Source organism: Lissotriton helveticus, chromosome 3_1 (assembly GCF_964261635.1).
Source record: "Lissotriton helveticus chromosome 3_1, aLisHel1.1, whole genome shotgun sequence".
In the NCBI taxonomy this organism is placed as follows: Eukaryota; Metazoa; Chordata; class Amphibia; order Caudata; family Salamandridae; genus Lissotriton; species Lissotriton helveticus.
In genome coordinates this window covers 592,941,757-592,966,273 of record NC_136061.1, presented here as the reverse complement: position 1 = coordinate 592,966,273, position 24,517 = coordinate 592,941,757, and the positions used below count along the sequence as shown (strand labels likewise).

The following is a 24,517-nucleotide window of genomic DNA, read 5'->3' as shown; positions in this document are numbered from 1 at the left end:
CTTTTGCAACTAAATTTGTGGTTAGCAGGGGAATCTGGGTAGGAAAACTTTGGGAGACCCACTCAAGCCAAACCTCGCTGGACTCCAGGTTCTTAGTTTTCAGAAATGTGTGGGTTTGGTAGGTTTCCCAAGATGGCCACCGAACCCATTTTTCTCTGAAGACTTTGAGGAATGCATGGTGGTTCTGAATCCCCAGTGATCCCAGAACTTCCCATCACAGAAATGTGAGGAACATTAGTTTTTTAACTAAGTTTGAGGTTTGCAAAGGATTCTGGGTAAAGAACCTGGTGAGAGGCACACAAGTCATCCCATCCTGGATTCCCCTTGGCGTCTAGTTTTCAAAAATGTACACTTTTGCTAGGTTTCCCTAAGTGTCTGCTGTGCTAGAGCCCAAAATCCACAGGTAGGCACATTGCTAAAAACAAGTCTGTGCCTATTGGGCTTTCTGCCACCCTAGGGGGAGTTTGAGAGGGGGTTACCACGCTATGCCCCCAAGAGGGGCAGAAAGACTGGAATTTCTCTGGGGGGGGGTTTGTAATGGCCATTTTGAGCAGCCCCCACCCCTACATGAATACAAACAAAAATCCCTGGTTTCTAGTGGGCTGGCAGAATGGGGGCTACTTGGGGGGCAGAATTACTGTACTTGTTGCAGGGGGGCAGCGGGGGCATTGGCCTGCCCGTTTTGGGCAGCTCCCACTGTAATATACATTGCCCACGCTGAGACTTCCAGCCAGACGCCACGATTGCGCCGCTGCACCTGCCCTGTACCCGGTAAGTTTTACTACCCAGATTGATAGCTCGCTGCCCCTCATCTTCCTATCCACTGTAGTTAACCCCCTCCTCCATCCCTCCAGGCTACTACGCCGACGGGCAGCTCCTAGTGCTATTACGCACTCAAGACTCCGCCTGCTCATAGCGCTGACGCGGAACCCGGGATTAATCAAGATCGGGGTAAGAACCACCATTAGCCGTACACACATATACCTTGGCCCGGTATCGCTCGCACTAACTGGCCCTTTCCTCACCGCAGAATCACTATCACGCTTCCCTGTCAGTCTGGTCCCAGGTTAATCCGGACCTGACCGAACCTCGGTAAGCGCCCCCACTTCACCTTCGTGACTCTCTCAACCACCCTAAGCACGTATGTCGGCCTCTCGCATGTTGCGCCAATTTTTACGCCGATCACCAACACGGTTAGCCACACAGTCACCGTCTCGGACTCTGGCCAATAAATCACTGCCCCCCGGAATTCACCGTGTCTCACTGCAATCTACCAACGCCCGCTTGACTACCATGATGCTCACCCAACTGCCATCTGTGCCTTCACTGAGAAATGTAAATATAAATGTGCATGAGAAATGTCTTAGCACTCAGCAAATGTCTCTAAGGTTCTCTATATGGCCTTCACTTCCCGAATTTAATGCACACACTGTGCATGGAAATTAGTCTAGCACCCAGTAATGTGTATATGTCCTTCACTAAATATAGCCTTCACTACCAATTGAATACGACACTGTAAAGCACATAATGTGCATGGAAATGAGTATTGCACCCATTATTGTGTATGTGTCTACCTAAATGGCTTTTAAATGTAAATCCCTTATTTTCTCCCAATTCCTCCCACCTCCTTTCCCTGTAGGCATCAGAGGCCTCCAATATTAGGCATAAGAATTATGTCCTGATGATGATCTGTGTATCTAGCTAACAGATCGAAATGCCGTCGACCCCAATGACACCTTATACAAAACTGTATTTTTACTATTGATGTAAAGGTGTAGATTATGTTATGATGTACTATGACATTGTGCAAACTCTGGTACCTCAAACCTCACGCTTGTGCCTACAAGCCCTCTTGTTCCTTTGTTGTCACTGTATGTCAGTTGCACATGTGTAAGTCGGGTACAGGCTTGTGCCCCACATTGTGAACCGTTGTGTAACATTCCGTTCTAATTTTCGCAAGTAAAAACATTAGACCACTGTCCAGCTGAACAAGTCTGGAACTTAATATAGCTACGACTGTGTCTATATTTATTCTCCTTGTATTCCTTCGAAATGGGACCACTGTTGTCTAAATAACATTATCCCCAAGGTCCCGTTTGACCTAATTGGGTTTCCTTGTTGTTTCTAAATAAATCTAAAAAAAATCCCTGGCGTATCGTGGGCTTTTTGCCCCCTCCGGGGGGCGGGGTGGGGGGGCAGCAGAAAGGCTGTAATTTTGGCAGGGGGTGCAGGCATTGGCATGCCCATTTTGGGCACCCCCACCCTAATACAAATTGCCGCACAAAGATCCCTGGCGTCTAGTGGGCTTTCTACCCCCCCGGAAGGAGGGGCAGAAAGTCTGAATATGCCCAATTTGTTTGGGAGGAGCAAAGGCCTTTACCCATGGGGCCGATCCTCCCTCCCTGGTGTCTAGTGGGTGGATCCATGCTTGGGGATCACCCTCCTAGGGCGATCCCCAAGCAGGGATCCACTGGGGAGGGGTACCATTGGAAAGGGGAGATTCTCCCCTTTTCAATGATACCTCCGCCGTCTTTCTACCTGCTTATCGGGCTGAAATTGCCCCCTGAGCACATAACAAGTGAAACTGAAACTGAAGTGAGCCTAAAGGCTCGTTTCAGTTTCGGTTGCTATGAAATGCTGTCAGCGCGATGTGCGTGCCGATCATCATTTCCTAGAAACCAGGGGAGGCCCTCGGAAGCTGAGGAAGATCTTCCCCAGCTCCCAAGGCTTTGGGGGAGAAAACTAAATCCCTCTTGTGCCTGCAACAGAAGGATTTCTTGTGCCATGGTGTCGGACGCACCGGAGCCGCCCGACACACATGAGCACTAATGCATGGGGTTAATCATAACAAACATGTATTTATTTTATTTTTATTTCCTACCCTATAACACCATACAAATCACAAGCTTATAAAAAATTTTTTAATGTACTTCCATAATTAACATAATTATTTATCAATTGAAAAATATTAATTTAAAAAAAACTAATAAAAATGAATTAACTACCCACACTTTAACCCTATAATCCCCACAACACACACCTAAATTAAACTCTAAAATAATAAATTACACAATTAAAACGTATTTTAAAATTAAAAACTATTACTATTAAATAACTAATTACGAAGTAAGTAAAATGTATTTAATACCCACCCTTTACTCCTTTGAAAAGAAAAAAACACATAAAAAACAATTACACAAAATAAATGCCAAATAATTAACATTAATAAACAACTATATATTAAATAAATAATCAGAAATTACTTCCCGCCCTTTACCCATATAAACACCACAACACACACCTAAAATGAATTACACAATCTCCATAATTATTTTTTAATTGCATTATTTAATATCAATTATCAAATAATAAATAATAAATCAAATAAATACTTGCCCCCCCTTTAGCCCTATAAACCCAAAAACACACACCTATCAATAATTACCAATTAATTAATATTAATTAAGAACTAATTATTAATAATAAATTACTTTACACATGTAACAATATAACATTTCAATTAAATAAATATTAAATAATAAATAATCATTAATTTAATATAATTAAATTACTTCCCACCCTATTCCCCTATATACCCACAACCTGCTACTGAACTAAAAAAACGCAAAGTTCAAATCTTATTTACTACTAAAAATGTAACACATATATTGCAAAATAGAAACAATTTTTAATCAAAAAAATACATCATATAAAATTAAAAACATATGCTAAAATAATAACATTAATTAAAAATCGATATTTTCAACAACTATATTTTTTCAAATGATATTAAACACTTCGATATTTTTAAAATCGATATTACTTACCTTAAATCAGTATTCTTGACCACAATATTCTTGCTGTCGATATTTCTCACTCACGACATTTATGACTCAATATTCCTACCAGTCGATATAAAAAATTGGTTATTCTGTCTGCACACCAAATAGAGGTGAGAGAGCATCCCAAGAGAGCTTTGATAAAGGACAAGGGTAAGACGTCATCTTTATAGGTAAGGTGTTTGAGTTGTAAGTCTCTGTGAGAGATGGGGCTTAGTACGCAATCTAACAAGAGATTCTTTGGGAAGGGGTGTGTGCAAGAGATGAAGAAGGCTTGCTTTGTTAACGTGGATCTTCTGTATTTTCTACTCAACAAGAGGTTGATGACATTGATTATTTGTGTGGAGTGAAGAGTAGGTGAGTCTGGCAATGGTTGATGCAATACTTGTTTGTTTTGAAAAGTGTTCTGCTTCTGTTGGCGGCTTCATTGATGGGATTTGTATAATACTTTGCTTTAGCTCATCTGATGAGCTGTCTTTGTGTTGTGCTCATAGGCTTCAGTATCATGAGGTTATCCGAAGGTCTAGACTCGATCAAACTGCCTTAAGTTTTCTTCTTCTACTACAGTGCATTTGTCTGCATTCGGAAATTGCTAATCTCAGTCATTCTTTTTCAGCTATCAAATATTTCATAGAGGAAATTATGGATGTTTTTTCCATTGCCAGAAGGCCGTCTCCATTACACCTCAACACTTCAGTCTCTGAATGCTTGGATTCCCCTTTCATGCCCATGCTTAAATGAGGTCTCAGGTAGTGAGATTAAAGCTCTAGTCACTGTAACTCTCTGAACGTTTCTTCATCGCTTTCCTGTCGAAGGGTTTTTTAGATGGTATTGTTAACTTGACAATCTTCCATCTAACCTCTATATTGAGTCTGACTGAAGTCAAGAGATATGTTTTTTAAAACTATTTATTATGTTCTCCCCAAGTCATGGATTGATGTTCGGTTCACTATTCTAATCTACTGTTTTATACATATCAGAGAAAATTGCATGAATGATAATTAGTGGTTACTTCTGCACCATAGACTTCTCCAATTCTTAATTTGGGCCTCACTAATGTTTGCGAACCAACACTCATTTAAAAGCATCAGAAATATACAGAGAGCAAGCGAGGGAAAAAATAGACGAATCAGAAAGACAGAGAAAGAAAGAAAGAAAAAACATCACAAAAGGAGAAAGCAGGGTCCTGCAAGAGTGAGATCTTCAGACACGGAGTGTCTGGTAGTGGATTAAAGAAGTAGGAGTTGCATTTAGGACTGTCCAGCCTTGGTCAATCGGTGTGCAGGCATTCAATTGCACCATCTGCTGATTTCTGAGGAGAGCCCTGGGCTCGAGCCCTCTTTTTTTTTTTACAAGTTAAGCACCGGCCAATTCTCTTTTGTGCCAATAAAGCCTACAAGTGTCTGATCCCCGGATTACTGTTCAATATAAATACAAACCACGTACTCTGAAAAACAAGTTTCATAAAAAATAAAAATAAAACCTTCAATTAAGCCCAACTATGAAAATAACTGGCAAGTTGAAATAACAAAATTTACAAACCAAAAAAAATTGCAGTGTGACAATTGTGATGTATTATAAGGTATGGTTGTGCGACCTTACTGTGTAATACACTCGCAAAATTGTCTTGAGTCCTGTCAGGCTCATTTGTAAAACTTTTAGCTTGACTCTGGGCAGTGGTGGCTTGTAGCAGAAAGACTTTAACAACTAGTGTGAAGCAGTTAGGAGCACCAAACAACAAAATAAGAAATTCACGCAACACAAAAGAAATATAACACCATTTTTTTTTAAATATATTATATTTTTCAGAATTCTTAGACACTAAGATGAGCAAAATCCAACGGAGCGTTCCAGAGATATAGATTGTAAAGTAAAGCGTAAATCTCACCTATTTAGTCCAAGTGCAAACAAGCACTGGGAAACTTATTGTTTAGAAACTTTTGAAAAGATTGAAAGAGTTGTTTTTGGCTACTCCGGCCTGAGGGTGACAACCAATTCCAACAGGGAGGTCAGGGGGGCAATAAGGAGTAACTGGACTGTCACATCAAGACTGCCATACACTTTAGTGTAGTGGTCCTGTTGCTGAGGATGCAGGATGCTGAAAGATGCTTTGGGTGCTGTGCGGTTGACAGTGGGTGTCCATGCAGTTATTCCTTGTTCCACGGATAAGGTGGGGCGACTCTGGCCTCAGAGCTCGTGTCTCTCAAAGTCCTCTTTGAGCCAGTAGAAGGCTAGACGCGGCTGGGCTACTGATCTCCGCACACAGCGTGTCCAGCTGTATACTTTGTTGAAGGCTGGTGTCCTTCTTTAGTGACCAGATGATACTCCATAGTCCAGCAGACTCTGGTGCAACTTTTGACTGTCAAGGATGAATCTCACTGGGTTGCCCATTGACGGTGATTCAAAGAATGTGGCTCCTGACTTGCTGGAGTGGGTAAGATGGCCTTGGTGCTGGATTCAGGGGATCAGCCGACTGATCCTTGGAGTCATCTGTTTGGTTTGGGACTCAGGAGCAATTTTTCCACAAGCCAAGATCCACAGGCACATTCCTCTTTTTGCTAGCCCAAGGTGCGGCAGGTGCAGTCCAGCAGTTGGTGTAGCCTCTCTTTGCTAAGTCCAGGGGTCAGAAGGGCTGGCCGCCTTGGGTTCTTTCTCCAGTTCCATCTTAAACTGAGGTTCAGGCTTCCAGGGGTGCCATATTTATACCCTGAAAGTGCCCTGGAGGGATGACGTGGTCAGTAGCCAATGGGCTACCATAATTCTTCCTGCACTGTGAGGACTTTAAGCTATGTGTGGCATCTAGCAATCCCAGAGTGCACTCTTCCGCCCATTTTATAAATGATTGAACCCTTCCTTGGATGTTAGGAGCTTGGTGGCCCACCCTAGATGTGTGGCTACCTGTGGGCTACATGCCCTTGGGAAAAAAATAGTTTGGCCACTTTTTTTCATCTCTGTTCCTGTCACCAGTTTGTCTCCCTTAACAAGTGAATGCCATGTACCTACTAAATGTGGCTTCACCTTTGAAGCTCGCCTTTTAGGCCAACACTCTGAGTGACTTCCTGCAAAGGGGAGGTAACATCTCCCTCTGTAGCAGGCTTCTTTTGTTCCTGAGCCTGGCAGTCGTTCACACGACTCCCCTGGAGGCCAGCAGGCTGTCTGGTGGACAGCTACAGTGCAGTGCCACTGTACATACTGGGCAACAGAGTGACATCTTTCTAAATGTTGCCTCTCCTTAAAAGTGACATTAAATTTGACTTGGGCATCAAGCTGGATTTAATACCGCAATTAATGTGATACCTTGAAGTACTCATTTTAGTAGTCCCATTCAGCAGTTAGCCGGACTGAGAGGTCAGACGGTAATTCTGTGTTAGTCAAAGGGGCTATTAACTTTTACACAGCAAAAAAGACAATTTGGAAGTTTTCCTGTTAGGACCTTTTAAAAGTATTCATCCAACTTAATAATATACAGGTCCCTGCCTTAGGCCTCCATAGGCTTACCTTAGCGCAGACTTGTATATAGTGTTTGGGGAAGTCGGGGCTTGCCATTGGTTTAAATGGCAAAGTAAAACTAGCAGTTATAAAATTGCTCCTCCAGGCTGCGGTGGCAGGCTGGGAGCCTTTTTTTGGACTTTGTCACTCACAGGCAGCGGCTGTCCGTGCAGATAAGCGTGGTATGAGAGGGGGGTAAGTCGACACACGAGAGAATAAGGAAAATTAAATAAATACAGATTTTCTTTTTTTCCCATTATTTTTATGTTTTGCCAAGGGAAACAAGCATTGGCATAGCCAATAGGTCTCGATTTTGGACCATATAAGTGTTTAGCCATGCAACAGTTGATTTTGTTGCACCAAGGATATTGTGCTGCATAACTAAATACTTATAAGGTCCCAAAAGCGAGACCTATTGGCTATGCCAATGCTTGTTTGAAAAGTGTTGAAAAAATAACAGACACTTAGGTCTTTCCCATTGACTAATTCAAATAGAATATGTGTTGGTATTTATAACTTTTGACATAAGGGCAATGCTTTAGTAATGGACAAAGATGATTAAGCAAAATAAACAGATGATTTTTTAAAAATAATTCTATAGGATTGCAGTTATTTTCCAGCAAAGCTGGCGATGCCACTTGATGACACTACTAGTTAAGACTCTTAGGCGTGGTAAACTAACGTTTATAACTGTTGTTGTCACTCATGGATCAGAGGTTGCAGGTTTTGTTGTAAGCGCTGTGCCTTCTGGGCAACCAAAGTTGCATTAATACTGACACAAGGTCTGGTGCCAGCATGCCGGTGCATGAACTCTGTAGGGCTGAATATGGATACCCCCTTGTTTGTATTAGCTGCGCACCGTCATCCGTTCTTGAAGGAAAGTCCACGGGCAGTCTGTTTCACCCAGAGTTCGACCATAGGCCAGGGGCACATGCGGCAATCTCTTCTGACCGTATTTCAGTGTGTGCAGATGACTGGAGTTTCATCCTTGGTGAGGCAGCTTGCGCTGGGGAGCACACCTGATGGGGGAGGGGTGTGTGGATAAGGGGGCAGGAGTGTCCTCTAGCGTGGATGTCCTCGAGACTAACACGCATTCACTGTGCCTCAAACTCTGAACATCAGCTGTTTCCGTCATAACAAACGCACATTAGCGTCTTTCGTGCCCCACCTCCCTTCTGATATGTAGCACTGCGTGCTTTTCACGCATTTGGCGTGGCATTCACTCCACCGCTCAGACAAGGGCAGTTTGGCAGGGGTGAATCCTGGGTGAGTTCATTCGAACCAGAGGCGAGGAGGGACTTGGTAAAAGGCCCTATGAGAACCACCTGCGCTGCCCTTGTTAGAACAGTCCACGGCTGTACCGCGCGGTGTTATTTCCCACGTATTAAAGCTAGCCCCTAGAAGTGTGAGAATGCCGCTGGCCGCGCGACACGAAGGGGAGCTAAGCGAGACAGCATCTTAGTCCCACATCCCGCGCGAGCAAAACGGTGCACGTCACCCCCTGGCCGCCCCCTTTCATGCGCGTCCAATGGGCGTGGGTCACCGGGTGGGAGGGGCGGCCCTAAGGGGTTTAAAGTTAGCGTGGCAGCGAGGCTCGGTCTTTCCTGCCGTCGCGTTCCTGGCTGCTCTGCGCTGTGCTGTTCGCGGTTCGTCGTCGTGACCTCGTCGGTTCAAGGTATGTGCTGCTTCTCACCTCCCCCCCCGGCCCCGTCCCTGGGCATGACCAGGTTGCACGGGGCCTCAGTGCAGTGGTTGGCGACCACGGGGGGGGTGAGCTGTAGCCGCGATATCGGCGCGATAGCCTTTAGGATTTCGGGGTCGTGCGGGGAAGGGAGTGCACGAGGCGTGGCTATATTTTGACCCGCCGAGCCTGGGTTTCGTAGGGAAGGGAGTGGATATTCCCCGACCGGGCCGTGAGGGGGAAAGGGCCACCTGGCCCAGTCGATAGCGTGCGCGGTATAGCCCGGGGACTTGGCGGCACAAAGGGTGGGAACGGCTGTTGTTCAGCATCGAATGGCGGCGGATATAACGCGGTGATGTAGTGGACTAGGTTGCAATAGATTTGCCATAATTCACTATCAGGGGATGTCATTGCACATATGAACTGCGTGAGATGCCCTCACGAACGACTTGGCCTTCATCGATGTACCAGCTTGTACCGCCATCGCTGCATTTATCAAACTCCAACAAAGCACTTGTTTGCGCAGAAGGCACGAAACCTGCTTGATGCGCCACATCTTGAGGGGGAAAAAAAATCTTGAACGGGCGCGGTTTAGGACCATGTAATTTACGGGCATGTAAACTGGCGCGCGGTGTCGGTAAATGTATCTGTCCCCCCGTAAGGCAGGCGGGACAATAACACACTAAACCCGATCTTAAAGCACAATTATTTCATCTATGGCGTAATTGCTTGTCAGGTTCCGTGCGCCGGGCTTTAGCAGTTATTGCCTCTGACCAGCTTACATTGACGTCTACCGAATTCCCCATCGTCCCCTCCAAGTCTGCAGCGAACCAAGCTTGCCTGCGATATCGGAATGGGCATTTAATATTATCTACTGTATCTTATCTACTGTATATTGGTTTGATGCCAACACGAGCTGCCAGCCCATGTTCGTAAGTGAGGGCCCGGAGTTCAGGCCTGGCCCGAGCAGCGAAGTCGGCCACATTGCCAAATGACCTTAAAAGCGGTGTATGTGAGGCAGGTTTACCGTCGAGAACTTATACCAGTGTTGCCTTCTTGGTAGCCGAAATGTACAAAGACCTGATACGATGTTACTCATTTGATACTATGGGGATTACATGGGACACTGATGCGGAGACTAGGCCGCGCAGTTGGTTTTGAAAACCACAAGATCCCTGCCGCATGCCATTTTTTGATACTATGGGGATTACATGGGACACAGATGCGGAGACTAGGCCGCGCAGTTGGTTTTGAAAACCACAAGATCCCTGCCGCATGCCAATTTTATATCAGAGACGAGGTGGCCTAACGGCTAGGGCGCTCGACCTCGGACCGAGAGGACCCAGGTTCGAGTCTCGGCCACAGTCCCTTGAGAGGAAATCAAGGCAAACGATCCAATTTTGCTTGGAAAGCAAAAATAGCTTAAAATGCAGCATCTTGTGGCCAAGTAAGTAATCTAAAAGAGATTCCTGTAACGTGTCCTCAGTAACTTGTTCATTGGAGTAATTACCAACAAATTCGGATCGCATTCAAGGTAATGGAGAATTTTTGGTGATGGTAATGGACCCTGATTCGGGTCATGTAGTGTTGCTGGGGTGGAGGCTTCCGTTCTTTCTTTTATATATAAGAGAGCTCTACTTGCAGGCTGTTTAGCAGTTTTATGTTTATTGTTAATTTTCCTTAATTATATTATGTTGCACGTTATTTAAAATAATGAAACAAACATCTGACAAGCCTGAGGGCACACGAGGCCCATAGATGTTTATTTTGAATTTCACAGTTCAAACAGTAGCGATGGGGCCTATTTCCTTTCTTGCATTAGGACCCATACAACGCTGGCCACGCGCCTGATAAGAGGAATGGTCCTACTTGAATAAGGGTGTGGCGCCCACGCTGCTGTGTGGTTGACAACAGTCTGTGATAGCAGGACTCCGGATGGAATCTGCTGACAGTGACGCCCTGGAGCAGATTTCAGTTGGCGTCATTTTAATTTGCAAAGCCTTGGAAATAGTGGCATTGCTGTCACCAGCCTATGCATATGTATTGCTGCCAGCTAGGCAGCAAATTCCTCCTGCCGGCCCCAGCAATACCCACGAACATCAAGGAATGTTCCTAGAAGGATTCCTTGCAGGCTGCGGCTTGCCCCTTGTAATATCGAAAGAGTTCCCAAAAGCCTCGGTAGATGTCTGCGTGGAAACATTCGAGTAGCCCGGTTGTGTACCAAGCATGTTTACTCCAAAGCTCCTGCATCAGTGCAGCGAGACTCGCAGCAGTATTTTAACATGCGTGTAAGGTAGGGGATGAAGTAGGTGGGCAATGCCTGTAAACACTGTTGGGGGAGTCACACAGTTAATATTACACTTTGTACGTTTTGTCTTTTGGGAACGTTGTGGCAAACATTTATCCGAGAATTATTCCATGCTTTCGTTCGCATGACATACTTAGGGGGCACACGTCTCCTTCCTAGGAGAGGTTGACCAACAACATCTAAAAGTAGGATGCTTTCGGTGCTTTTAGCGCTCGGTCGGACATTGCTAAAAATGTGATTTTCAATTGAGGAGACGGAAGAAGAAGTTTTAGCAGTTTAAAGGCAAACGTTACTTTAGGTGAGGCACAAATGATGTGGGGTTTGTACTGCCGACTGCACTCCGAGGTGTCTCGTGGCCCCTAGTGTATTGTCCCATACCAGTTTCCAATGTTTACAAATATGCGGAAAGTGCATAATGTTTAAAAATAACAAGATTGACTTGTTCGAGTCACACAGCGAAACTCCTGACCACCAGGTAAACCTATCCGGGGGAACTCTCTCTTCCCGAGGGGGTCACACAGCTGGAAACCCTGACCACCATGTAAGCGTGATACCCAAGGGTCCCTTCCCGTTTTCGCGGCAAAAAACGTGCACTCTTAGGCGCATTAGGAGCGGTTTCTAGACGGAAAAGCGGGGAGCAGGTGGGGCCCACACTTCTGCAGAACGCTCGACAAGTGAAGGTAATTTGCAGACTTTAATTCGGGCAATGCGTCAACGCAGATACACTGTAGAGGAGTCAGTGCAGGAAGTAGGCATATTTATTTAATCATTATGCAATTTTGTAGTACGGACTCTACCCGAGAGGGTCAGAGCGCTTCACAATAAGAACGGAACTGATACATGAGAGCATTACAAGTGAGCAAAATACAAATGCAAACGTTACTTTAAATGAGGCACGAATGATGTGGGGTTTGTACAGTCAACTGCACTCCGAGGTGTCTGGTGTCCCTCCCACCCTCGAAAGCGGGGAGCAGGTGGGGGCCACACTTCATCAGAGCGCTCGATAGTGAAGTCCGCAAGGCCGCTCTGGGTTGGGGCCTGATCCCGCGCCATTGCCGGCTACGCGCTTGCCATAACCGGCCGCCATTGCCGGCCACGCGGCATTGCCGGGTCTTTGTACGCGTGCGGGCCTTAATATATACGTTCGCAAAGCACTCTTTTACTCAAACGAGGAGACAGATGAGGACGTTCTAGTAGATCATGATACGATACGGGTCCTATATTATTTAGCGCGATTTGCAAATAATGAAGCAGATGAAGATATGCTAGCAAATTATGATACGACAAGGTCTTGTACATTAATTGATTTTATGCGAAGTTATATAGCGCGAGCTAGCAGATGATGATACAATACGGGTCTTATATATTAATTTATTTTAAGCGAATTTTATATTGCGCGAACATTACCCGAAGATGTCTGAGCGCTGTACAAAAATGAACCATTTGCAATACATAAGGCTTTAGGATTACATAAGTGCCACATCGCCAGCGCTCATCCTCCTTGATGCCGCGCCCCTGCCCCTTGAAGTCGCGCTCCTGCCCTTTGAAGTTGGGCCATAATCTGACGTCTAATTGCGTCATCCGCCGATTCTGTTCGGTTCGGATCTCACTAGGATACTAAGGCTACAGGTTTTATGAGAATCCGGCGTGTTCAGTGGGCAAGGGGTTCTGGCTTCAGTATCGCGTTTCATACATTGGTTTGGTAATCCACCCGACGCCTGGCGGTATATCCGACGCCCGGCCATCGATAACAGAGTAAGGTGGCAGTTAGAGTCGGCTTGATGCGTCTCCCATTGGACTAGAGAGGGTAGTTGCTGACGAACGTTGTATAAGTAAACATTGGCCATGCAATAGGTCCGATCCCGCTTGATAGGGAATCGTTAAGGTACCTTGCGCTCGTAGTTTCTGACAGTTTCAGTATGAACGAGTTAGAAACAAGCATTGGCCATGCAGCAGGTCCGAGCCCGCTATGCGAAAGGGACCAATAATGCAACTTGCGTTGGGGGAATTCCAGTATGTGGGTGCCATCTGATGAGAGCAGGCGTCGAGAGCAATGCGGTTAGCTACTCCAGATTCAGTCTGGTACTTGGCAGTCCCCGGCAGCCCCTCCTCTTACATACTGTGGAGGTCCCCATGTTTTACCCAGTTTTCTGCTGATTCCTGCTGCTGGCAAAGGATGTTTACGCAGCTTGAACAGCGAAGCATGGGTATTGGTGTCAACGTTTCATTTCCGGGTAAGTTAACGTAACAAGTAGGACGGACATTCCCCCTTGTCGCGTTCGTCATGAAGCACATTGCCCAAAGAACAGGAAACGTGCAGCAGCCGAAAGTATGGCCCTGCGCGTGACATCTGCGGGATGTAGACATTCGGCTATTTCCACCAGGGTGTCGTGCCCGTGTTCGGAGTCCAGTTTCCGGAGCATAAATCACTCGTGGGAAAGGAAAGGGGTTTTAACTGCCATCCTTTCTGTTGAAGCAATCTTCAGGCAAGGATGGCTGATCAGGGGGGATTTACCCAACAGTTACAATTTTGATGTCTTCCAAGTATGAGAAGAGATAACACGCATTACAATGCAACGGTCTCGCCTTTGCAAAATTTAGAGCAATTGGCATGGTAAATGACACAAATTTATGTATGTGTTGGTTTTGGAAAACAGATGAAGGGAAAACAGCATGGGCAGTTTGAGGAACGTGCAAGGCAGTTGGAACACAAACCAAAGTGTGCACAACGAGTACATTTTTGTTCTTTCAGATCACGCCAAATACAAAAGAGTACCACACACAGGTGCAAGGATAATACTGCAATAAATGGCAAATACTTCACAGGGACTGCACCACTCTTTCAAAGGCAAGATGGGGAGCGCTGGGAGGTAACATGCACACGATACATGGACATACATTGCGTAAGGGGGTAATTACAGCAGTATACATGAGGGGTTACATGAGATGGCGAGGGTCACAAGGGATAGGAGTACCACCACCTGTTAGGTGTATCTGCCAGGCCATGCTATAACCATTCAGGTAATGACCTTGCAGTGTTTAGCCAGGACATGCACTGTCATAATTGTTTCGGCTACGGTGTTCACGCAGCAAGTAATTAATCCTGATCACAGGGTGACTTCCATAATGCTTTCGCTTGCTTGGTCACATATCACGGGTTTCCCAGCACCAGATACAGTAAGGCAAATAGGCACTGGCCGAAAACAGCTTACGCTTGTTCATTAAGCAGATAGTAAGAAAGGTGTATTAATATGACATCTTGAAATAACACCCTTAAGTTCCCTGAGGGGAAGGATAGAGCATGAAGGCGAGGTCATGGCACTTGAAAGGCCTCTAGCAACTATACCGTATTTACAACATTACACGGGAAGGAGGATTGCCGGAAATCCATTGTCATATGACTACTATGCCGTGCCCGCATTACGGTTACATGTTACAAAAGAGTACTAAACACAAGTACAAGGATAATACTGCAGCAGAATGGCAGTGATTTAGGATAGTCATGCCTTGACTTTGTTCGTCCTACATATAAGTACAGGCACCGTAAGATTGCCAGATGTCTTTCTCTGTCCTGGTACTTACCCAAATAACGTTTGATGAAGCACTATTCATTCCTTATAGCACTACTCTTCCCATTACAGGATGGTAGAGCGCCTTTAGTAACATGCACATTATACAGGTACAATACATTGCGTAAGTGGGTAATCACAGCAGTATACATAGTGTTCACGTGACGGCGAGGGTCACAAGGTACAGGAGTCCCATATCCTTCATAGTCCACGGTGGTACGTTAGAAGAATCCTAGTTATGAGCTGCAAGAAAGCAACAAATACTAATTTAATCAGTCATATGTTGATACATGATGGCTTTTCACTGCAGGCATTAACGTTATGCCTGTCATACCCATCTCTTGTGGTTCCTGGGATCAATATCACCAGTCTTCCATTAGCATCCGATAAAACCTTGCAAATAACATGCAGAATGCAACAGAGAAGCAGGGACCAAGCAAGGATGTGCGGCCCCTCTTGTAGATATTGACAGCTAATGCCAAACAGCTAATTCAAACTGCAGGATTACAAGAGGTGGAGGGCCCTGGGCCAGGTACATATTAAGCGGGCGCCCCGAGTCAGTGAATTATGGGTTATTCAGGTCCCAAGGCGGCGAGAGCAATGTTGTGGTAACTAGTCCTGTGTGAGTGGGACCGACCCTTGTGGCATAATCAAGTGCGTGCAGGTTCAGATGGGGCGTTACCATGCGACAACTGGGTATCCAGTATGTAATAAAGCACTTTGAGGCTCAAACAAGTACAGCACCCTGTGTACAAAGGTGTCTTTTCTACCTGTACCTACGCATCCCCATTAGAGGTGCGGCTTCTGTGGTACAGTTCAAGTTAAGTTTTGCTTGTGTGCAGTGTTCAGTTATAAATAAAAGATTAATGCCAACGGTGTCTTTTCTTGCAGCTGACTGTTGCGTGTGGGTGATGGGCCATTCGTATGTTACCAGGCTGGAACAGTGGGCGTCATACAGGAAATGGGATTTGGCCTTAGCAAGGACACAAATTTTATGGCTGGGTTTCCCGGGCATGAGATGGGGCCAGCTGAGGCGCAGGATTGACCAATGTTTAGCAGCGCAGGGTGGGCCTCCCAACATCCTCATCATCCACCTGGGCGGGAATGATCTGGTGACGATGGGGAGGAGAGCTTTGGTAGATGCCACGCAGAGGGACACAACTGCTATAACGAACAAATTGGGTGCCACTGAACTAATATGGTCAGAGATTGTTCCCCGTAGGGCCTGGAAGGGAGCGCGATCAGCTGTTGCCTTAGAGCAAGGCAGGAAGAGGGTCAACAGGGCCATGCAAAAATTCATGGAGAGGAGAGGCCTGGGGTTCATCAGGCAGGCGTTGATATAGGAAAGGACTGTGGGTTATTACGAACAGGACGGGGTGCACTTGTCTGGGCTGGGTATGGATGTCTTTCTCCTAGACTTACAAGAGGGCCTAGCAGCAGCAGGGTGCCAGTGATCTTGTTGACAGGTACTAATGCGGCGAGACACAGAATGGTACTATGATGATAAAAGCAGTAACAGAAAGTAGTAGGTGGTGGGGGGCTCTGTCATCGACGGGGGCCTCCTCCAGAGCTGTGGCGGAGTACAGGGCGATCTGGAAGCAGATGGACAGTAGGGGTACCTCTGCAGCAGAAGGATACAGTCAATACCTCTGCCTGGCACATTAGGGGTGCCTGAGCCAAGAACCTGGAGCCGAGGGAGTTCCAGGAAACAGCGTCGGCGCCCCGTTAGTCCTTCGGGCGGTCGGGGGCCCCGAAGCGAGCGCTGGTAGTGTGGGCACTATGCCGCTGGCCGCGCGACACGAAGGGGAGCTAAGCGAGACAGCATCTTAGTCCCACATCCCGCGCGAGCAAAACGGTGCACGTCACCCCCTGGCCGCCCCCTTTCATGCGCGTCCAATGGGCGTGGGCGGCCCTAAGGGGTTTAAAGTTAGCGTGGCAGCGATGCTCGGTCTTTCCTGCCGTCGCGTTCCTGGCTGCTCTGCGCTGTTCCCTCCCTGGCCCAGACCCAGCGGCAGAGCGGCAGGCAGGTTTTGAACTGTTAACGGTCTGTTTTGTGTTGCAGGCGGAGTCACAGGGCGATCTGGAAGCAGATGGACAGTAGGGGTACCTCTGCGGCAGAAGGATACAGTCAATACCTCTGCCTGGCACAGTAGGGGTGCCTGAGCCAAGAACCTGGAGCCGAGGGAGTTCCAGGAAACAGCGTCGGCGCCCCGTTAGTCCTTCGGGCGGTCGGGGGGCCTGAACCGACCGGGGGTGTGCCTCATCGCTCCGCCCTGACAGGGGGGGCGGGAGTGAACGAAAGAATGTGATAATGGACTGCACCGTCAGAGCATCGACTCGCCGTGCAAGAATGGCTCATTAGGCATGCGGGTCAGCGAGGGGCTGCCGCATTGGATCGCCCGTAAGATGACCCAACTTATTGCTACTTGTTGTGCAAAATAAACCTGCACCACTGCTTTCCCACAAATCTGTCTCATGAGTTTCCTTGGTATGTAAGTGTTATGGTGCGCAAAGTGGAGCGAGCGCTGGTAGTGTGGGCACTAAGCGTTTCAGCAGCTGCTCGAAACTGGGTTGAAACCGCCGCGTCACACTGATCAGTTTGCACTTAGCTGATGGCTGTCATTAAAAGTGTAGACGGTATTTCAAAACCCAGAGATGTAAAAGAAATAACATAATGTCACACTTCTCCTTACTAATTATGATTTGTACCCTCCAGGGCTATCATATTATTATTATTCCTTTAAGTTTCAAGCAAAGTGTTAGCCACAGTTTCCAATAATTGCCCGTAATATGTAAATTGGTTTTAACAGCTATTGTTGATATTCAGTGGCAACACTGGTTAATATTTTTTCTTCAAAAATAATATTTAAAAAAAATATTGAATGTGAAGCCACTTGAACATGACACTTTTAAATGTTAATAAGGGAAAGAGGCTAATTATCATTTTAAGGCATAAAACCCCCTTTTTGTAGTTCATGGTAGCTGATTTGCGTCTCGCACATTAGTGGGTTTTTACAGTAACTTCCAGAAGACAGGCACATATTTATTAAAGGCTCCTGCCATTCAGCCCTGGCTTCCAATATGTCTATGTCAGTGACCAAATGCTGCCTGCTCGTTAGATCTGACCCATGGCAGGCTGCCACTTAATTAAAGTCGGAAACATCATCAAACAAGTACAGATTGTCAGAGCACTGATCAGAAGCGGAAAGCAGACAGCATACAAATAACAGTTTCATAAGGCCAAATTGTTGTAAAAAGAATTAATTGAATTATGGGCAAACTATACAATGTGGTTTCAGGCTTGGAAGCAGTGTTGGAGGTTTCCCGAGGTCTGAAGGGACAGACATCCGAAGGGCGAGGTGATTGAATCAAATTCATTGGCTGACCCAGAAGTGCTATCTCTGAGAGCTAGACCGTGACAACATTAGCTCCACCCAAAGGGGTCAATGGGACTGCTAGTCAGGTCCTCTTTATTAGGCAGTAAAAGGAACCTTAGTGAAGTGGGCATGGCTATATATGGACTCTTCTCCCGCGGCAGCTCCCAGATGAGGTACAAGAGGCTGAACATGTCTGGGGTGGGTGCTCAGCTGAAAGCAATATTGGCGCCTGAACTTAAAACTTGATGTTCTATTGGCCTGTGTGTGTTGGACATCGGCAGACGGTCTGCCAGCCCTAAGCACCATTGCAGACTTCAGGGTCTCTCTCCTGGGGGAAGACTGCCCACCATATTCAGAGATCCCCACCAAGCGGGGGATTTCTGTCCTTCAGAAATGGTGACGCGACTCTGGTTTCCTACAGGCTGAAAAGCTCTGGGGAGCAGACGCCATGTTTGGTTTACCCACCCGTGAAGTTTTTGGTTTTTCAATAACAAACTCCCAAAACAGGAAGGAAATTTGTATTTGGGAAACATAAACAAGCATTGGCTGCGCGCGCTTCTCGCGCTTAAAGTAAAAGAACAAGCCCTGGAGTTGTGTGCGCGCTAGAAGCAGGGGGGAGGAGGAGGGCCTGCGCGATTCCCTTGCGGGAGCGTGCAACCATATGGCGCTGCGCGCTCCCGCAAGTAAATCGCCTCACGTGCACGCGTTGCCATTGAAGGCAATGGAATGCGTGCACGTATTTGGCTGAAAAGCCATGGCGATCGGAAAAGGTCTTTTTGCCTATGCAGCGCATGAGAGTGCATGAGCGCTGCGTAGGCGAGACCTAAAAATAACGTTTTAAGAGAATTCCGCATTTGTGCTTAGACATTCTGCTGGTAATTCAGAGAAAATACCCGCAGTGAATAACTAGAACGGGAAATAAATAACTCCTCAATACTCCTCCCCAAAAGAAAATCCTAACAAGTGTGTAGCTCAACTCCATCACATAAGTCATCTGCGCTATACTGTCATAGGAACTATACAGGCAGCATGTTTTACCATTCATTCTACTCATATGCAAACCTGGAAAGCACATTCTAGGAAAAGGTATTGACTGATACCTGTTCATTTCTTTGAAAGAGATGAGTGATAAAGTTGCCATTAGCCAGAGGTTGACAATCAAACTGCTTTTTTATACACAGTATCTGCTCTATTATACTGAGTACAGGTGTCGATCATGGTTCTTGTGCTCAGCAGCACTGAGATGTTAATGACTAGCAATTAAAATATTGCATATTTGTTGGTTCTTGCAGAGTGCTCAGCTGACTGAAATTGTCAACAGTCTAATGGTGCCTCTCAATTTATCTCCAACCTCACCACCCCAGTCTTCAAAGTCCTACCATCACAAAAGGCTGGCCAACGGCATCTCTCTGAGGTAAGAATTTTATTTATTTTCAATCTGGTGTCGTAAAGTGATGTGGTGTGTTGCAAACATTGGAAAATATGCTGTCTGTTTTAGTTCAGCTTTTTAGTAATTGTTGCATGATTTCTGCTTATTTCAAAATGTCATTGTGGCACATCACTCATTTTTTTCCTGAATGATCTACTCTGACAAAGCTGTCCGGTAAAAAAAAAGCAGTATAAACACTATCAAAAATACTTCTAAACATTAAAAAAAAAAATTATTACGTTTTCAAATGGAGAAAAAACAAAACAAATAAGGGAAAGGAGAGCAAAAGAATAATACAAAAAATACAGGGACAACAGAAATAACATAATAGGAGCACCAGCATACTAAGTAGAGTACATTATATTCAGTAGTGAGCACATCCACACGTACAGAAAAGGATCGAGTGGCACCAGTTACATTTGGAATAACAATAGGAGGAAATGAAAGGGGGTCAAAAGAGCCAGTCTATGTGCGTGCGCAGTCCACAATGTCAGTATTGTATCATAACAAGAGGAGTGTCTATAAACCCTTGAATAGGTGTATGGGGGTATATATGATATGTGGATATAAATGAGGCGATAGACATTTATGCATTGCTTGTATATATGTAATCTATTGGGGCTCAGTTTTGGTACAGTACAATCATTAAATCTCCTCAGGGTGTAGCAATAAATACGTCCTCAATGGCTGCCATATATTTTTGGGTCGTGAGGCAAGTGGTTGTAATGTGGCATACATGTCACTAGTAGTGTCCCAATAGATTAGGTCCCTAATCCAAGCCTCCGCCGTTGGAACAGTGAGACCCTCCCCGCACACCCAATATAACGAGACCTATCTCTCAGCGAGAAGAACAATAGCAACAAATAGTCTTACTCTCGCCGGTAAAGGCTTGACAGCCTAATAGGCCCAGCCGCGGGCTCGACATAATCCGAATTTACAGCTAGATTCATCAAGCTTAATTGCGCTCGCAAAGGGCCAGATTCTGGGAATCTGGCCCTTTGCGAGTGCAATTTTTGCATTTGGGATTCATCATCCCAAATGCAAAATTCGCTAATAAAGAATTCGCACATTTGCGAGGAATTGCATTTAAGGAATCTCTATTTGAGATTCCTTAAATGCAATTCATGAAACATTGAAAAATTGCGATTTCGCAATTTAGGACCTCTATTTACCACGAAGTCAAACCTTGTGGTAAATAGCGAAAACTTAGAAAAATGCATTTTAATGCATTTTTCTAAGTTGCATGTTACACACACACATGTCCTTTAGACATGTGTGTGCACAACATCAGTGTAAATTCACATTTCAGGGGTGCTACAGGGTGTCCTTTGGACACCCCTGCACCCTTGAAATCGCATCCTTATTTGCGATTAGCAAATTGCTAATCGCAAATAAGGAGTAACTCCCCATTCATTCCTATGGACCTTTGGCCCATAGGAATGAATGGGGAGTTATTCCTTATTTGCGATTAGCAATTTGCTAATCGCAAATCAGGAAGCTGTAGCAATCGCAATTTATTTTGCGATTCCTACATGAATCCCGTTTTGCAAGTCCTTAATAGCGATTCCTTATGAATCGCTATTAAAGACTCGCAAAACGGGTCTTTGATGAATCTAGCTGATAGTCATCCGGGATAGCGAAAAAACATGCCCCAATATGCCACTATGGGTGCGCAGCTTCAGGCCAAGTGAGAGCATGTTCCGGTGCACATTTGGAGCAACAATGGGGTTTGATGGGATCCATCTTCGCTAACAGGTAGGGCGTGATGTATGTACTTTTAAACAGTTTAAATATTTATTTATTGTTTTTGTAAAGGGAACTAGATAACTGTTGCCACGTTGAAGAGCTTCGGAATTAATGTGGGTAAAGTTTAGTATGGCGGAATAGAGACAATCGGTTACTTGTAGTTCTGGTTCGGATTTGTAGAAATCTTTATTAATGCAGTAAAAGTTAGAATAATTCCTGCTGCATACAGGGACCTCGGAATACTTCATATCAATTTATGTGACCATATATCAACAAAGAGGTTAAAGAGTTAAACATTTCTAGATGTTGCAGAACACCCATCAAAAGCCCATGGCAAGCAAGATTTTCCTGAATTCTAGAGTGCTTGTTGCATCAAAAACCCATCTCAAAACTACATTGTAGCGCCCCACAAACACAGACCACTGCCTACATGTCTAAGTAATGAAGAAAAGTGCAGCCTGATACATTTTGAAGAGTTAAAACAACAGACTGTTCCCTTTAAAGGTGCAGTGGCTTCCGCTGCTCATTGATGCCTTGTACTTTCAGTTGCCTCAGACAGTCAAGTCTATTTGAAGTGAGTAGTTGAGACCTGGAGTAAATTTCAGTGGTTTTTGCTCCAGATCCTCAAGAAAAGAAGTCAGGAAGGAGGTAGCTTTGTTTTATGACAACAAGTAAGTAACCATTTCTTCTGCATTGTAGAAGCATCACTGATAGTTATAAATGTTAGCATAGTAAGCTAAAAATGTCATAACCCCTTCAGCTCAGGCACTTAAAGAATAAATGTCTTGATTTAGAAGTTGGCGGGCAAGTTGTCCATCACAATCATTTTTTTTTTTTTTTTAATATATTTTTATTGCAGGAATTAGTAAATCGTTACAAAATCGACCAGCATAATAACACAAGCAACATCAGCGAAATACAACCCTCTGTCCTCGCACCGTAAGTTCCGTACATAGCCTTCCGGCCCACAACCCTGGGGTCGGGCGGCGAAATGCAATGGGGGCTCAGAAGGATGTCAGAGCTGGTCCGGATGATCCACTGTCCGTCATCTGCTTTTCCAAACAAGCCTATAAACCCAAAAGATAAACCCCCACCCTCAAAATACTACTAACCAAAGTAAATCCCACCCAACCCCGCCATCAGCGCCTGAGAACAACTGCAACAGGATCTACTATGGGACCCACGGGGAAAGCAACAGGACTAATAGTGCAAATGTTTTAATGGGACTCGGGGCGAGTCGCTTCTTCACCTTCAGAGTCGCTGGGGGCGCAATAATCCCTGAGGGCCTGCACTAACATTTCCCACTCCAACGCTGCCTCCTGCGCCTTCTCATTACGTTGCCTCCTAGCCAGTTGGTATCTCAGGGTGCTCTCCCCCGCCGCCCACTTCAAGAGCTCGCTGTGCCATCGACTTCCTGTCGGACCAACTCGTGCCTTCCAGTTCCTGGTCACCTCTCGCTTAGCAAGAAGGAGCCCTAGGTCGATACATTTGCTGGAGATTTTATTCTTAGGGGTATGAGGGAACCAGTGTAGGAGTCCCACCGCCGCATCAAATGATAAGGATCTCCCCGTCACCTCCTCCAGGGTCTTCCCCACTTCCACCCAGTATGATGATAATCCCGGGCAGGCCCATAACATGTGGAGGAGGTCCGCCTCCTGAGCCGGGCACCTAGGGCAATCCGCCGAATTCGTGGCAAAATATCGCTTAATTTTCACTGGGGTCAGATATGCTCTATGGAGAACGTAATAGTGGACCAGCTGAAAACGGGCGTGGCGTGTGCCCCTCCAGGCTCGCCGCACCAACTGGGACCAGGTCGTCTCCGGGATCTCCCTGCCAATGTCCTCCTCCCAGCGGTTTCTCAAAGTAGTGAGAGGAGCCAACCCCTCGTTGATCAATCTGCCGTAAAGGCAGGTGACCGCCTTCACCGTGCCCGCAGACATCATCACGTATTGGCACACCGGAGATAAGGCGGGTTCCTCCTGCCCGCTCTTCCAGTGCGCCTGGATCGCTCGAACAATGGCCGAGTGCAACAGATAGTCACCACGGGGGATCTCGAAGCGGTCGATAAGATCCTGGAAGTGCAAGAGCGCCCCGTCCTCATACAGATCCCCAACCAGCTGTAAGCCAGCGTCCTCCCAGGCCGCCAATCGTGACCAATCGCCTCCATGGGGGAGGGCCGTCAGCATCCCCAAAGGTATTTCGGGCGCACATGGTGTTCTCAGATGGCCTCGGGCGTGAGCCCGATTCCAACAAAGGCGGACGGTCCGCTCCTCCAACGACAAATCCCGCAGGGCCAAACGTTGTCGCAGCGCTATGAAGGAGAGAACATGCCTGGCCATGCCCGTCCCCCTACTGTCTTCCGGGCCTCGGAATTCCCGGGCGATCGCCTGGGTGAAGGTCTGGAGCTGCGCCGCCAGATAATACTTTTCGAAGTCCGGCACCGCAAGCCCCCCCTCATCTTTCGGCCTCATCAGGGTCTTAAGGGCCACCCGACGGCGGCCCGAGCCCCAGAGGAATCCGACCACCATAGATCGTAATAGTCGAAACGTGGCCGGTGGGACCCAGATCGGTAGTGTCCGGAAATAATATAAGAGCCTGGGAAGCGCCACCATTTTAAGCAGAGCGATCCGTCCCGCCACCGAGAGCGGCAGCGTGGCCCAGAAGTCCATGCAGCCTCGAAGTGCTCGAGTGCTGCGGGCAATGTTCCCATCCAGGAGGTCGGATGGGTCGTGATAGACGAATACCCCCAGGTACTTAAAGCAGTCGGGCTCCCATCTAATCTCCCTACTTGGAGTAGGGGCGGGGGCACCCTTACGAACCGGGAAAAGACAGGTCTTGGACCAATTCACCCGGAGGCCCGAAACCTCCCCAAACTCCGTGAGCGCCGTCGCCGCTCCATGTAAAGCGTCGAGGGGGTCCTCTAGGAAGAGCAACAGATCGTCTGCATACAGCGAAACGTAGTGCGGGCCCGAAGGCGTCCACAGGCCCACATAGTGGGCTCCCGATCGAAGATGCAGCGCGAGTGGTTCCACCGCCAGTGCAAAGAGAAGTGGGGACAACGAACACCCCTGCCTCGTGC

The 24,517-nt window shown here is 46.5% G+C and overlaps 1 protein-coding gene across 8 annotated transcripts in view; it reads left to right on the top strand.

Moving 5' to 3' along the window:
* The window catches only part of KANSL1L (KAT8 regulatory NSL complex subunit 1 like), a 3,925,143-nt gene that overhangs the window by 1,261,626 nt on the left and 2,639,000 nt on the right, over window positions 1-24,517 (top strand). For all 8 annotated transcript variants that reach the window (XM_078680571.1, XM_078680572.1, XM_078680570.1 and 5 more), the window contains one exon: window positions 19,556-19,677. In XM_078680571.1, coding sequence (XP_078536697.1) covers window positions 19,556-19,677 — 122 coding nt within the window. The remainder of the gene's footprint in view (window positions 1-19,555; window positions 19,678-24,517) is intronic.